The 15,632-nt window shown below is 39.4% G+C and overlaps 1 protein-coding gene across 1 annotated transcript in view; it reads left to right on the top strand.

Annotated features, from left to right (window-relative positions):
- Positions 1-15,632, top strand: part of LOC134793098 (hemocytin) — a 98,763-nt gene that overhangs the window by 49,471 nt on the left and 33,660 nt on the right. The window contains exons 36-53 of the mRNA XM_063764623.1: positions 2,030-2,187; positions 2,221-2,349; positions 2,853-2,984; positions 3,297-3,520; positions 3,897-4,021; positions 5,089-5,282; positions 5,815-5,991; positions 7,051-7,209; positions 7,757-7,920; positions 8,346-8,470; positions 8,927-9,102; positions 9,985-10,148; positions 11,008-11,132; positions 11,752-11,927; positions 12,806-12,969; positions 13,414-13,538; positions 14,548-14,722; positions 15,236-15,341. Of these exons, the coding sequence (XP_063620693.1) occupies positions 2,030-2,187; positions 2,221-2,349; positions 2,853-2,984; positions 3,297-3,520; positions 3,897-4,021; positions 5,089-5,282; positions 5,815-5,991; positions 7,051-7,209; positions 7,757-7,920; positions 8,346-8,470; positions 8,927-9,102; positions 9,985-10,148; positions 11,008-11,132; positions 11,752-11,927; positions 12,806-12,969; positions 13,414-13,538; positions 14,548-14,722; positions 15,236-15,341 (2,798 nt within the window). The remainder of the gene's footprint in view (positions 1-2,029; positions 2,188-2,220; positions 2,350-2,852; positions 2,985-3,296; positions 3,521-3,896; positions 4,022-5,088; positions 5,283-5,814; positions 5,992-7,050; positions 7,210-7,756; positions 7,921-8,345; positions 8,471-8,926; positions 9,103-9,984; positions 10,149-11,007; positions 11,133-11,751; positions 11,928-12,805; positions 12,970-13,413; positions 13,539-14,547; positions 14,723-15,235; positions 15,342-15,632) is intronic.

Below are 15,632 nucleotides of genomic sequence, written 5' to 3'. Positions count from 1 at the left end.
GTAGTTATTGTAGCGAAGATTTAATGTTTTTGTGTGGCGGTCTTTTGCTTGAAGAAAAAAAGAGCTGTGTAGCTTGACGAAAGTGCAAACTTCAAAAATGTATAAGGAGGTAAGTGTTAATATTCTTAGGTCTTTAAAATATGGCCGACAACTTTCCCATTGTTTTATGTTAACTAAAGTTCGGATGCACTTTTTTTGTAAAATAAATAGGTCATTGGCATTTGTGCTATTACCCCAAAGGAGTATGCCATAGCGGAGTATAGAGTGGGCGTAAGCATAATAGGCGGAAATGGCAGTTTTTAAGTCGGTTGTTTTTTTTAATTCAAATAAGGCATATGAAAATCTAGATAGTTTATTGCTAACTTTCTGAATGTGGTCTTTCCAATGAACGTTTGTGTCAATTGTTAATCCTAACAAGGGAAATGTATCTGTTTTGTCCAATTTGATATTGTTGTAAGAGAAATCTATAGATAACGGTTGTTTTTGGTATGGTCTGAACTGCATCAATTTTGTTTTGGTAAAATTCAATTTTAAGTTATGCTCGGTTAGCCAGGAATCTAGTTCAGTCAGGATATGGGTAAGGCTAGATTTCAGATTGTTGTTATCTATGCACGGAAATACTACTGAAATGTCATCTGCAAATAAGATACTAGGTGTATTAATAGAGTAGGGCAAATCGTTAATGTATATAAGGAACAGTAAGCAACCCAATACACTACCTTGGGGAATAGACTGAGTAACATCTACTGTATTTGAGTGTATGCGCGAAATCAATCCTGTGTGGTTGTTATAATGCTCTATTTCTACGAATTGCACTCGATTTTTGAGGTAAGAGACAAACCATTTATGTACAGTTCCTCTTACCCCAATACCGTTCAATTTCTTCAACAGCACATCATAGGATACCCTATCGTAGGCCTTACTCATATCCAATAATAATCCTACAGCATATTGTTTGTTATTTATTATGTTTAATATTTGATCTATATAATTATATACTGCCAATGTCGTGGAATGTTTTTTTATAAATCCGTTTTGATTTTCGTTGAATATGGAGTATTTTTCACAAAAAGTGTAGAGTCTTTTTGACATAGCGGTTTCTATTATTTTGGAAAAAGTTGGCAAAAGAGCTATGGGACGATAGTTATTACAGTCAGTGTGTTTACCTTTTTTGTGAATGGGTTTAATGATTGATAATTTGAGTGAATCTGGGACTATGCCTTCGGAAAAGGATTGATTTATCAGAAAGGCTAAGGGTTCGGACAGTTCGTCTGCACACTTTTTAATAAGGACGGGTGGGAGTTCATCATGTCCAAAGCTATGTCCAAAGCTACCCTTCGAAACTCCACGCGGTTCTCAAGTCGTGCGCTCCAGGGCTCATGTATAGTAAGAAGCAGATGGCCTGTGATTGGCCCGCTAGCGTTATTGTGGATAGACCCGAATGTGGTTCAGGTCAGTTTTAGACAATAGCACTATAAATATAGACAAGTACAACGAAAACCAGTTAAAATCCTCCACCAAATTGCACTTGTATACTTAAGCAAAGATCGAATCACTATGAAAATTCCTCACGAATATAAATTTTGAGAAATCCAATGGATGCATATTCAACTTTGTAAACATTCTTTAAGTATATTTTTGCATGTGCAATTGTGAAACTTTAACGTGTTCTATTCTATTAAAATCTTACAAACGTGAATGAAATTTCAAGAAACGAAATAAGAAAAATTTTATTGAACGCTAAGAATTCCAATTCTGAAAATTATTTTTCAAACATCATCATTTATTCAGCAAATAGGCCACAAGGGCACTTTTACACGTCATCATTGAATTTACATATAAGCAAAAATAATAAAATAACAATACATCCACATTTTTATAAAATAAAACTAACAATTCAAACTAATGTAAGTATTACAATTACTTAGAGATGTATATGGTCTCTTAATGTCGAATTACATAACTTTTTTAACGGTATTTGATCAAATAAATAGCATTTTGGGTTGTATTTATATACGTTTTACCACAGCCACAACACACACCGCACCTACCACACCATCCACGCCAACAACGCCGAGCGTCTGCCCTCCAGGACAGATGTTCAAAAAGTGTGCGTACCCGTGCGACAGCCTCTGTGACCACTTCAAGATGGCGGTCGTGAAGAAAGGACAGTGCAAGTTTGGAGAGGTAACAATTCCTTATACATAATCATCTACAACACTAGCCACCACAACGCCAAGCCTCTGTCCTCCAGGACAGGTTTTCAAAAAGTGCGCGTATCCGTGCGACAGCCTCTGCGACCACTTCAAGATGGCGGTCATGAAGAAAGGACAGTGCAAGTTTGGAGAGGTAACAATTCCTTATACATAATCATCTACAACACTAGCACGACAACGCCAAGCCTCTGTCCTCCAGGACAGGTTTTCAAAAAGTGCGCATACCCGTGCGACAGCCTCTGTGACCACTTCATGATGGCGGTCGTTAAGAAAGTACGGTCCAAGTTTGGAGAGGTAGGAAAAAATATTTCAACTCCTGTTTCACTCTCTTTAATGTACAATTCCTAAATGATAAGTAATATTTTTGTATACTTAGTCGTCTGCAGATAAAAGGTACCGCCCTGCACCCTGCATACAAATTTCTATGCACACTAATTTCTATTTATATTTTATTTATATGCTAAGTTGTAAATAGGTCATACAGATTTAGCAAGAGGAGGAGCCTCTAAATCGTATTTGTATCAAAACAGGTTCACGATTGAATGAAAATACGCCCAATTTACCTTTATGAAATAAACCTCACGCCGAAAAGTTTAAGATTGTGATTAACTAAGCCTGTTTTTTAAATATTTGCAGAAATGCATTGAAGGCTGCGTGGACCAGTCGGTTGCCAATATAAAATGCGAGTTTTCCTCGCGCTGGCGCGACGAGAAGACGTGTGTGCCGCTCAAAGATTGCACCTGCGATTATGAAGGACAAGTTATAAAGGTACGTTTGAATACATTTGTTCTATTGTACACACAGGAACCAAAAATACATGTGTATTCAATAAAAAAAAAACGAGAAAATCTAAAAATGTGCTCCGAAATTTAAAACAAAATACTTTTAAGATTTTTTGTAATGATCCTGGTCACCGCACCACATATTACTATTATTAGGTTTCAGCATTCTTTGTTTTTCGCGAAAATATACTTTCAACAATTTTTATTTAGGAAACCTGTAGTCCAATCTAATCAATAACAATCTAAATTAAAATAAACAACGAATAGAAAGCCATAATACAAATATTTGTGTTTACAGCCGGGCGGTGTAGTAAACGAGCAATGCAAGAAATGCCAGTGCCTCGACAACGCCCTCCACTGCGACACCAGCGAATGCGTCTCCGTCGCTCTGCCCCCAGGGCCCTCCCATCTGCCCATGATATTCCCGACGCCCGCCACTCATCCTACTACAGTTACCACGACAGTGGCGCCTTTGATTGTGAAGACCACGGTGTCACCGCCGCCTGAATGTAGCCCAGAAAGGTTCCAGTCAGACTAATCGAATTCTGCATAGACTTTGCAATAAAGCGCCATCATAAATGTCACATTCCTATGAAAATATGAAGTTACATTACTTCTCAACTTTGTTCTGTCAAATGCAGTGCAGAGTGAGCTTTTGCTCTAATGTTTTGTGAAATTCCTCAGACAATCATTTCATCAATAAATTGAGACGTATTTCTGACGATAACTTTTGCCATCTATTGCCTATTGAAACAAATAAAATAGGTACATTTAAATTCAGAATTTGTACAATTCGCACAATGCGCAAGTAAATGGTATTTACAATCTTACGGTGACATATACAAAAAATATCGACATGTATGTCATAATTATTCATAATTTATGGTTTGGTATCCAGATACAAGAATCTACTGTGGCAAGGAGAACCGCTGCCTGCCTCGTCATTCATCGCCAGTTCGGTCGACAACGAGCATTTCTCACCGCAATACGCCAAGCTCAACGGAAAGCCTGAAGGGGATTCTGGTAAGCGTTTAGACGAATGGAAAAGCGTTGGTAGACGAAGAGCGTCGAAGACCGAAGGAAAGAAAGAAGAAGGGTCGGAGGTCGCGGGTTTTTAACCTTGGCTCGTACGAATGAGTTTTTCGGAACTTATGTACGATATATCATTTGACATTTAACAGTCGCTTTTTAACGCCAGGAAGATGATATTTAGACGAATAATGAACGAATACATTTTGAAATGGGCCTAAGAGTTTCATGTCTGATAAATGGAGTGATTGTATGCGGTATGCGGAACCTTTCTCGTTGGTGGGATAGGTACCTATTTCTATTGTATTTATATGAGTCTAGTACCCCACTCCCCCAGAAAGACTTACGTCCTCCCTTTCCACGTATCTCGGTCTTGACTCGCCTCGACCCCTAGTTCGATTTTGTGTGACCCAATTGTTTTCTAGCCTACAAGTCATTCGTCCAGCAGATGCATCCTCCAGGCCAATGTTTCTTGTCATAGTGGATTAAAGTAGAGACTAAGAACTTAACATCGTATTGTATAAAAAAATTTCGTTACCGTTGCATAATTTTCTCCTTAAATTGACTTAAATAGTTTTAGCTCGCTCTGATTTGAAGGTATACACGATAAGATCATTATATGATTAGATTCTTGTACAATAGGGTATTTGACTTGTAGTCAAATCAGTTTCCTTTTTCGAACTGTCAAAACGATGTTGCTACTATGGAATTTATATGAAACACTAGCACGTGACGTCACAATCAAATTACCTACTCTTTATAGTTTTACATGGGTTTTAAAATAGAAATAGTCTCTAAAAACAAGACCCAAGTGATCCTATAAGTGTTCCGTGAACAAAGTTTTGTACGGAACACTAATAACTGCTGTCTACGTTTCTCTATTAATCTTTTAGTGCTTTATTTCATGCATGGTGTAAAATAATGTATTTTAAATAACAGTCAAATTATATCCTATACTCAGCATTAACAGGCGTTTCTAAATCAAATTATCATTTTTCATCAGTTCACTTACCATGAAACAATTTTTGTCTTTACCCTACAAAAATATTTTCAATCTCCAGGAGGAAGCTGGCTTCCAGCCAACCTAGACACAGACCAATTCATCCAAGTGGAACTGCCTACCGCCCAACCGATATACGGCGTGATCTTGCAAGGCAGCCCGATGTATGACCAATACGTGACCAGTTATGAGGTCATGTACGGCGATGACGGGCATGTGTTTTCGTATGTGGAGGGACCGAAGGGTGACCGACAGGTAAATTTATATTAGATGAAATAATTTTAAGCATAGTTTCTAGCCTAAGTAGAACATAGCTCCTTAGATCCAATAAACTTTTCAAGTTGTAAAGTGTTTATCTATCGCAATATTATACATATAATACATAATATATTAAACAACGAAATCATTAAGGCACCGGCCTTGACCATAACTCGACTCGATGGACTTATGTCTGAAATAAATGTTATTTTTAATTTAATTTTTTTATAAACATCGACTATTAAATTGTTCATAAATTGTTGAATGTCATTGGAAAACCAGAAAAATATGGCCTTATACTGTCTCACTTCACTATTTGATAATTTGGTCTTAACTCTTAAGTATTGATCAGGTAAGTCCACATAAAAAAACGTCACAGTAATCCAACCACCAGTTTCGACGACCAACAGTATTTGTAGTGTAAATCACTCTTCATGTGTCGACACCACGTCTACACATTATCTTGATGCATTCTGATCAAAGTACTTTTCGCATTAGCAATTTCCACTTAACCGTAAAATTTTCCCAGGTATTCCGCGGCCCAGTGGACCACATCGGCGCAGTAAAACAGATGTTCACACCCCCGATTGAAGCGAAGTTCGTTCGCATCAAGCCTCTAACCTGGCACGACAATATTGCTGTACGCTTCGAGCTGATTGGCTGTGGAGATGCTACCACCACCACTACTACTACTGTTGCTACCACGGTAAGTCACAAAGGGTGTCATTCTGAATCCCTAACAACGTTTGTCCTAAAGTCACTTGCCCTAACTGGTTTGTCCTAATGGGCACATTTATTTATTTATTTATTTATTACTCAAATAAGTGACACAGCATTACAGTAAAAACTAAGGCACTGTGAAACTACAAAATAAGAATACAAGAAAACAACAACAAAACTACAAATAAAAACCAAACACAAATTAAACATTAAATTTGGGCGACGACGTAACAGCGTGGCTCCGTTGCGTCGTCTGACTTGGTGTAGGGTTCGGCAGGTTGCCCCGGAATCTCCGAAACACCACACCCCTAACACATGCCCTAACGATCAATTGTCATAACGATTATTTTCCATAATGTAAGGTTCTGAAAAATGGTTAGGTTTTAGAACTTGCTGCCACAAAAGTGGGTTAGGTTAGGGTTAGAACTGCGACCCTCGCAAAAAAGAAAATATGCTTAATAACACAGGATAAGTAATCAATAATAGGGAAAACAAAATTAGGGTTTTTAGTGTTAGGACAACTGATTATTATGACAAACAATATAAGGAAATGCAAAGATAGGATAAAAGACTTTAGGGATTCAGATATAGATCCGTCACAAATACTAATAGAGTTAAATCTTAGGACTCAATTATTGGAAATTATTCACCAGTAAAGCATCGGATTTTTTTTCCTATGTTTTGTTGATATGTTAGTATAGGAACGCTTCTAGCCTTATTCTGGTTAAACTTAGTCTTTTGGTTTTCGTCGGGTCCGCTATTCAGCTGCAGCAGCGGCATAAAACGACTAAAATTGCAGTGGCCCATACCATGAAAGCTACGTAAATGAAATTGTCATTCTACAATGGAGGTGAAAAAATAACTCGAATTTACAAGCTTTCATGAAATGGGTCCCTGATCCATGTCTCAGTGGTCGTCTGCTCGTATTCAATTTAATCGTAATTGTTTTTTTTAATGGCAAACAACCATGAATATACATGTTTCATTGCAACCAATCACGTCTCATCCTACTGACTGCGCCAGTAAAAGTATTGTATTTATGCAGCTCGAGCCCTTACAATGCACGGAGCCTCTCGGACTAGCAGCCGACTTGCCCATTGACAGCATTGAAGTGAGCTCCAACAGCGAGGATAGGAAGTATTTCGCGCTGACGGGACAGAGGGGATGGCGGCCGTTGTACAGCACGCCCGGGGAATGGATTATGGTAAGTAGACAAGCATCAAGTGGCTGCAAGGGGCAAATCTGGAATAACATTAGCGCTAGAGATCTTATAACGACGTCCATCTTAGCTATCTAATTGATTAGCACAGAAACCAATTAGTACTTACTATAGAAGGAAGGTTTCTGCATTCTGATGTGCCCATGAAAAGTTTCACGGTTTTGGAATCATTACATTAGTACGCAGAAGGTGCCCTTGGAATATTTCAGTTTAGTCAATTTATTTTGGAAAAAAATCCAAGATAGAAACTTCCTTTCATTCATGTACGTTGTTCGAGATCTTTTCTTTCAGTAAATTTAGCAATTTTCATATCTGCACATCTGCTCTCTGTGTAAAAAGATCGGGCGCAGTGTTTCTTACAGAGCGCGCTATGCAAGTTTCAATCGGGAAACATTTTAACAAAATGAAATCGGGCGCTGACCGGTACATATGAGTGCCTTACTCGTTTACTAAAGACAACTTATCCCAACAGCTGTGGCGTTTATTTAGAAAATCCACAATCATAACATTATTTTTTCCTATCAATTACCAGTTCGACTTCACCGCACCGCGCAACATAACTGGTATCAAGACAAAAGGCGGCGTCAACAGCTGGGTGACTGCCTACACGGTTATGTACACGACCGACTTGTCCACTTTCCACCCGGTAGTGGACTCGTCCGGTGCGCCTGTGATCTTCCCTGCCAACTTCGACAGGTAACTTTAGGAATTTTAATTCAAACTGTGTCCACCCAAGACACCTCAATACAAAATAATATGTACACGTAAACTTACGTAAGTCTACGTGTTCAAACGCCATGCAAGCAATAGCAATAACACTAAAAATACGCTTGACTGCACATTTCTCATAGGTTTTCCTATCATCTATAGGTAAAGAAATATTTTGTGTATTTTTTTCAAAATTTTAGACCCAGTAGTTTCGGAGATAAATGGGGGGGGGGGGACAGACAGATAGACGCACGAGTGATCCTATAAAGGTTCCTTTTTTTCCTCTTGAGGTACGGAACCCTAAAAATCGTATCTTTACCAATAATGGGTACCAAGTTTGCGATGTTTTTTAACATCTCGTTATATCTCATTTTTTTAAAGGTTCACTGTACAATATTTATGTGTTTTAATAGGGATAGTGTGGTCACCACGGAGTTCCGTCCACCCATACACGCACGATATCTGAAAGTGTTGCCAGCCAAATGGAAAAACAACATTGAGATGAGAATCGAGCCTATAGGCTGCTTTGAACCGTACCGTGAGTATTTTAAACATAAATATGGTTTTTTATACATGTCATTTTTATTAATCACCCATTCCCTCGCAATCACCCAATAACCATTACCAGTTCATCGTACCCCGAACATTTCATTGTTACCTTTTTCACAAAGACATACGCATTGGCTTCGGCCTTGCGCACGCTTTCCAAGTTATCGGAACACCACCTAATTTTCCGTGTACCTGAAAGGATATAAAGATATAGTTTTTAAAGGGCGTATAATTTACCAGAGGCATGTGCATGTGCATGTCCAGTGTGCATGTGTGTCTGTGTGCGTGTGTGTGTGTGTGTGTGTGTGTGTGTGTGTGTGTGTGTGTGTGTGTGTGTCACTAAGCAAATTGTGAGACGCAAATACACATTGGACAATGAAATTGCACAGTGGACAGGTGGAGTACCACGCTAAGTCGCAAGACTATAAGGTTTCTTGTCTTACAGCGACACCCACGACAACACTCTCTCCCCTGCAATGCACGGAGCCCCTCGGTTTGGCGGCTGACCTCCCCATCGAGAGCATCGAAGTGAGCTCCAAGAGTGAAGATAGAAAGTACTTCGCGCTGTCAGGGCAAAGAGGATGGAAGCCTTTGTACAGCACGCCCGGCGAATGGATCATGGTAGGTGTACAAAATTTAGTAAACGGGTTAATCTGGAGTGAAAATGACGACCGGTCTGACCTAGTGGTAGTGACTCTGCCTATGAAGCCGATGGTACCGGATTCAAATCCTGGTAAGGGCATTTATTTGGGTGATGAGCACAGATATTTGTTCCTAAGTCATGGTTGTTTTCTATGTATTTAAGTATTTATATATTATATATATCGTTATCAGAGTACCCACAACACAAGCCTTCTTGAGCTTACCATGGGGCAATTTCAATTTGTGTAAAAAAAAAAAATCCTATAATTTTTTTTTAAATGGGCATTAATAATGGGGAGGGTTTGTGAAAGCTGCAGAGTGCGGCTTAGCAGATTCATACTATGTAAATTACAATGAGCATCACAACCTCTTAAATTTACGGTTTTTCACTGAACTACCTTCAAATTACGTCTATAATTTCTAAATTCTACCTTAGTTACTTATTGAGTAAGACCTATCCAAAAGCCCATATACAGTTCTTGCATACAAATTTAACACGGGCTACCCAACATATCTGTGAAGTATATTTTTTCAGAGAAATGTGGTCTAAAAACGGTCGGCTCGAACGTAGCCCATATTTACCTGTTTATAAAGTCCATTTAGTCCATTACCACATTATAAGAATATACACTTAACCCTTTGAACGCTACGTCTATCGTAAGCAGTGCATCATCGTGAACCTTGTCTAATAGACGAAGGTTGATATTGGGCTGTGGCCGCGAGCGTCAGTTGAAGTCTTTGGCGGTTAAGAAGTTAATGACTTGCACCTTTTCTTTAATCGTATGGCGTATACATCAACATTCTCAAACAATATGTAAGTAGCTAAATAAAATAAATAATAATTTACCTTTTCTTTATCAGTTCGACTTCACCGCCCCTCGCAATATCACCGGTATCAAGACTGCTGGCGGCCCGAACGGTTGGGTGACGGCATACACCGTCATGTATACATCCGACCTGAACACTTTCACCCCAGTAGTGGACGATGCCGGCGCACCTAAACTGTTCCCCGCCAACTTCGACAGGTAACCCAAGGAATCCATTCAGCTCCGTTTTTTGATATTTATTTGATGTGTTACATCGGGTGTCCCTAAACCTAATGCCAAGACTTAAAGGGCTTATAGAACAGATGATGGGCTACAAGATTAAGCAAATTTAACCTTAATGAAAACGTCATAGTTTTTGAGATATCGGCACTTTTATATACCTTTTATAAACATAATTCTTAAAAAAGTCTTGGCCTTGGTTTTAGGGACACCCTGTATACAATTACCTCGCTAAATCGCATCATTCAATGAGACCATTTTGAGATTTATGTATTTTAGTCATTTATGTTTTATATATTAGTCCTAAGTGTATGTACAAATAAATAATGGAATACTTGAATCTAGACCATTTTAGTGCTAGTTATCGTATCTCCCATAGAAAAAATGCAAAATATCTTAGTACACTTTGGTATTATTAGTTAAGGTTCAAAATGAAATATATCGATGATAATGAAAACAGGACAAATTGACCATGACCTCTGGTTTAGGCAATATAATTTTGGTTTGCATCAATTTTCATAAAAGCTATATATATACCTACATAGATAGTGACTTCCAAAGTAGCAAAATATATTGGAAAACATCCGTATATCTACGGTAGCAAAAGGTGTATTACGATAGGTATATTTGTCCACTTTGGCCGACCAGTCAGTAGCAGAAGTTGCTAAGCGAGCCAGGTGTTCAAAATCATCTTGACGCGACTTTATTATTAAGAGAATAAGAGCGTTTCAAGGTAATTTTGAACACCTCGCCCGCTTAGCAACTTCTGCTGCTGACTGTACCAAGTACCAACGGATCTAGATTTGTGGTACATAAGTTCTCATTACTATTTTAACAGAGACAGTGTGGTCACCACGGAGTTCCGTCCGCCCATACACGCGCGGTACTTGAAGGTGTTACCGGCCAAGTGGAAGGACAACATTGAGATGAGAGTCGAGCCTATAGGCTGCTTCGAACCTTATCGTGAGTAGTTTTCTCTTCTTCTTCCTCCTCGCGTTATCCCGGCATTTTGCCACGGATCATGGGAGCCTGGGGTCCGCTTGACAACTAATCTCATGATTTGACGTAGGTACTAGTTTTTACGAAAGCGACCTTTCAACCCAGAGGAGAAACTAGGCCTTATTGGGATTAGTCCGGTTTCCTCACGGTGTTTTCCTTCACCGAAAAGCGACTGACAAATATCAAATCATAGTTCCGAAAAACTCATTGGTACGAGCCGAGGTTTGAATCCGCGACCTCAGGATTGAAAGTCGCACGCTCATACCGCTAGGCCACCAGCACTACCTTTCGGGTTTTGAAGATTTATCTATACAATCAAAACAACAATATTGCCTCGCTTTTCTGCGTGAGGCAAGGTCTACCGGTCACAGAGTAACTAGTTTGGTTTAGTGAACTAGGAGCTCCTTGAGCTGATTCCCTACCGCTCTACCATTAAAAGAACAGGCAGAAACACGAAAGCATTTTTGCCATATCTGAAACGGAGACGCCTCCTCGCTCACGCTTCGCGCCCACTCACAGACATCGTGAAAGTTTATTTCGGTGAAATCTTTATTTACTTACAATAAAGCATGTTTTCCAACAGCGGTGCCGACAACCACGCTCGCGCCCCTTCAGTGCACGGAACCCCTCGGGCTAGCGGCTGACCTCCCCATTGAGAGCATCGAAGTCAGCTCCAAAAACGAGGATAGGAAGTACTTCGCGCTTTCGGGCCAGAGAGGATGGAGGCCTTTATACAGCACGCCTGGAGAGTGGATCATGGTGAGTCAACAGGGACCCTTTCTTGTACGCACAACATAGAAAATAGCGCTAGGAATAGGGTATTTGACTGTATTTAAAATAAATTATTTTACACCATGCATGAAATATAGAAATGGAAGATTATTAAAGAAACGTAGACAGCAGTTATTTTTAGACACAATTTCTATTTTAAAACCCGTATAAAACTCTAAAGAGTAGGTAATTTTATCGTGACGTCACATGCTAGTTTTTCATATAAATTCTATATTAGCAAAATCGTTTTGACAGTTAGAAAAAAGAAACTGATTTGACTAGTAGTCAAATAGCCAATTTACATAGGTTAAATTCTACCTCATCACTACACCTTATAAAACAAAGTTCCCCGCAGCGTCGGTCTGTATAAATTTAAAAACTACTGAACGGATTTTCATGCGGTTTTCACCTATCAATAGAGTGATTCTTGAGGAAGGTTTAGGTGAAGGTATAATTTGTTAACCCATGCGAAGTCGGAGCTGATCGCTACTTGAATATAATCGGCACGTTTCCTAGTCAGCCTTCGAATAAGAAGATCTGGCTTCGTACGTCTTTGAAATATGGCGCCATATTCGAGTAATCGCTATTCAGTTACTATGGGCGTGGGTACTTTTGACGGTCGAGGATAACCCGATACATAGAGTGCCTCTCGCGTTACTAACTGCAGGGTGCTGGCATTCTTGTGTCTTTACCTACTTCACCTGCAACGAACGAATACTTATTTAGTTTTTATAATTGTGAAGCCGGGATTTTCTCTGTGAATTAATTTCGATGAATAAATCAGCCTATTTCGATACAGTCCGCGATTTTATTTCTACGTCCGAGTTATTTAATTATTTGTTTTAATGACGTACTTCTGTCGCCAGTTCGACTTCACTGCCCCGCGCAACGTAACCGGCGTCAAGACCAAAGGCGGTGTCAACGGCTGGGTGACTGCCTACAACGTCATGTACACGTCCGACTTGTCCACCTTCAACCCAGTTGTGGACGATACCGGCGCAACTAAACTGTTTCCCGCCAACTTCGACAGGTAACCAGTTTCCAGGAATTTGTTGAAGAAACTTAGATACTTATTTCACTGGCTCAGTGGCCAAGATTCTATTTGGGTCGCTAACCCAGCATAGTTAGTTGGTAGAATGATCAATAGATGCAGCAAAGTAGGCAACTAGAAGAGTTTCGTTGCCCACAAATGGTAGGTATTTTATGTCGTTTTCCGAGGCGATTTCTTAGTCTACAAGAAATATAATAATGTCAGAACACTAAACCGGTTATTAGTAATGGCCGACTTGTGGTATTCTACGGATTAACTTTTACGATTCTCACACATTATTATAGGTCGTTATTGGTACTTGTTGTGTATTAATTTAAGTCGGTGGTAATTTTCAACCTTATTTTTACGATATTAAGTTCTGTTTTAGATAATTACGTGTTATTTACATCTCGCAACGTTAATCTTCTTATATTGTTTAAACAGGGATAGTGTAGTGACCACAGAATTCCGTCCGCCCATTCACGCGCGGTACTTGAAGGTATTACCCGCTAAGTGGAAGGACAACATAGAGATGAGAGTCGAGCCTATAGGATGCTTTGAACCATATCGTAAGTATATTATAGTAATACCTACTGTTCAAATTAATAGTAGTTCATAGTACCTTTCAGGGTGTCAAAAGCTAGTCTTGGGAAAAATGTAGGAAGAAAACTTTAAAGAAATATATTCCCTGTTTATTAAATTTAATTTTTCTTTTAAAGTTATGTGCTCTGCTTTGAAAAAATTGGGTTTTTTTTGACGCCGTATGTGATTGATATGTCATAGACCGCTTAAGTACTTTGGAGACACGTTTATGATAAAATGTTCACTTTTTTAAATATTAGCCTTGATTTCCTGTTGTTTTTTTACAGTCAGCAATTCAGAAGTTGCTGACCGAGGAGTTCAAAACAAACACAACTTTTTATTCCGTTTATTGTGTAAATAAACTGTACAAGAAAATGAGCTTAGGTATTCACACGGTCACGTTGAAAGCCTTACCCACTTAACTACTATAAAAAAAGTAATAGTGCTGCTACTCGCTTTCAGTAGCAAATGCTCCCTTAAATAGTTATTTGTTTTACAAGGGGGCAAAGTTGTTGTTTAACCGCTCGTGCTAATATTGATACCCGAGCAAGCGAAAGATTCCAAATTTGAATCACGAGCGTAGCGAGTGGTTCGAAAATGGAATCTTGAGCGTTGCGAGGGTTTCAAAGCACGAGGGTTAAACAAAATTTGCCCCCGAGTGAAACACAAAAATTTTCACCACACCAACCCAAAGCAAATGTTAAATGTAAAATATCAAACAAAATCAAACCAAATCAAATCCAAATGAATGTTATTAAATATTTATCATCCAAAGTCATCATTTAAAAGTCAATTCTACCAGCAAACATAAGAAAATAACTCAAAATTTGCATTTGTTTACTTTGCCTCACATGTGGATAAAATGCAACTTTGCTATCAGTTTTTGAAGTGCAAAGTAAGCCTTTCCGAGCTGGTGTGGTGAAAATATATTTTTTTTATCTCCAGCGGCAACATCACCCAAGCCCACTGGTGAAAATATATTTTTTTTATCTCCAGCGGCAACATCACCCAAGCCCACTCAATCACCTTTCATCCCCACCACGGAGGCCTGCGTGCTCTGCCCTGGAATACAGCCAGCAACCTGCGACTGCCACAACGGTACTGCCAAGTATTACGACGGCGATGGCTGTGTGACAAGAGACCAGTGTCCGTGTGTTGAAGGTTTTATGACGTAAGTACTATACCTACACCATGTGCTGTGACTCATACCTACAGTCGTGCGACTGGGGCAGTGGAACTGCCAAATATTCCACGCAATCACCCGCTTCTTGTGAACTTTCTAACATGACATTATTTTATAGCGTTCTACAGCTGTTCTACTTCATTAACTGGTGCTTTTTAACATCAAATACCCGACTACGAAAAAGGCCTAAATCACTTTTTTAGTAGATAAGAACCTACATTACCCCTCAGAGTATGGTCAGACATAACAAAATCAGCCTATATACGAAAAATAATGCAACAGTAAAAACTGGTCAAGTGCGAGTCACACTCGCCCACCGAGGGTTCCGTACTTTTTAGTATTTGTTATAGCGGCAACAGAAAAAAATATCACCCGTCTAGCTATCACGGTTCATGAGATACAGCCTGATGACAGACAGACGGACAGTGAAATCTTAGTAATAGGGTCCCGTTTTTTGCCTTTGGGTACGGAACCCTAATAACTAATTGTTGTTCCTGCCAGGTACGCCGTTGGCTCATCATTCCGCGGCACCAACTGCGACGAGTGTGTTTGCAAACTTGGTGGTGTGACGGACTGCAAGCCCGTCAAGGAGTGCAAGTGTGCTTCGGTAAGTTTTGAGGACTCCGGCCGTCAAAATTGTAATAATTTACAACTGGCGCCTACTTTACCAGCTTGGCAATTCACCTTACATTGTTGGTTCAACAAGTAATGATTAGTTGATTATTACTTGTGCAGTCAGCAGCAGAAGTTGCTAAGCCGGCGAGGTGTTCAAAATGACCTTGACGCGACTTTATTATTAAGAGAATAAGAGCGTGTCAAGGTAATTTTGAACACCTCGCCCGCTTAGCAACTTCTGCTGCTGACTGTACGTTATATACCGTTGTTACCGAGCCAGAAA

This window comes from Cydia splendana, chromosome 8 (assembly GCF_910591565.1).
Source record: "Cydia splendana chromosome 8, ilCydSple1.2, whole genome shotgun sequence".
In the NCBI taxonomy this organism is placed as follows: Eukaryota; Metazoa; Arthropoda; class Insecta; order Lepidoptera; family Tortricidae; genus Cydia; species Cydia splendana.
This window is presented reverse-complemented; position numbering and strand designations above follow the sequence as displayed.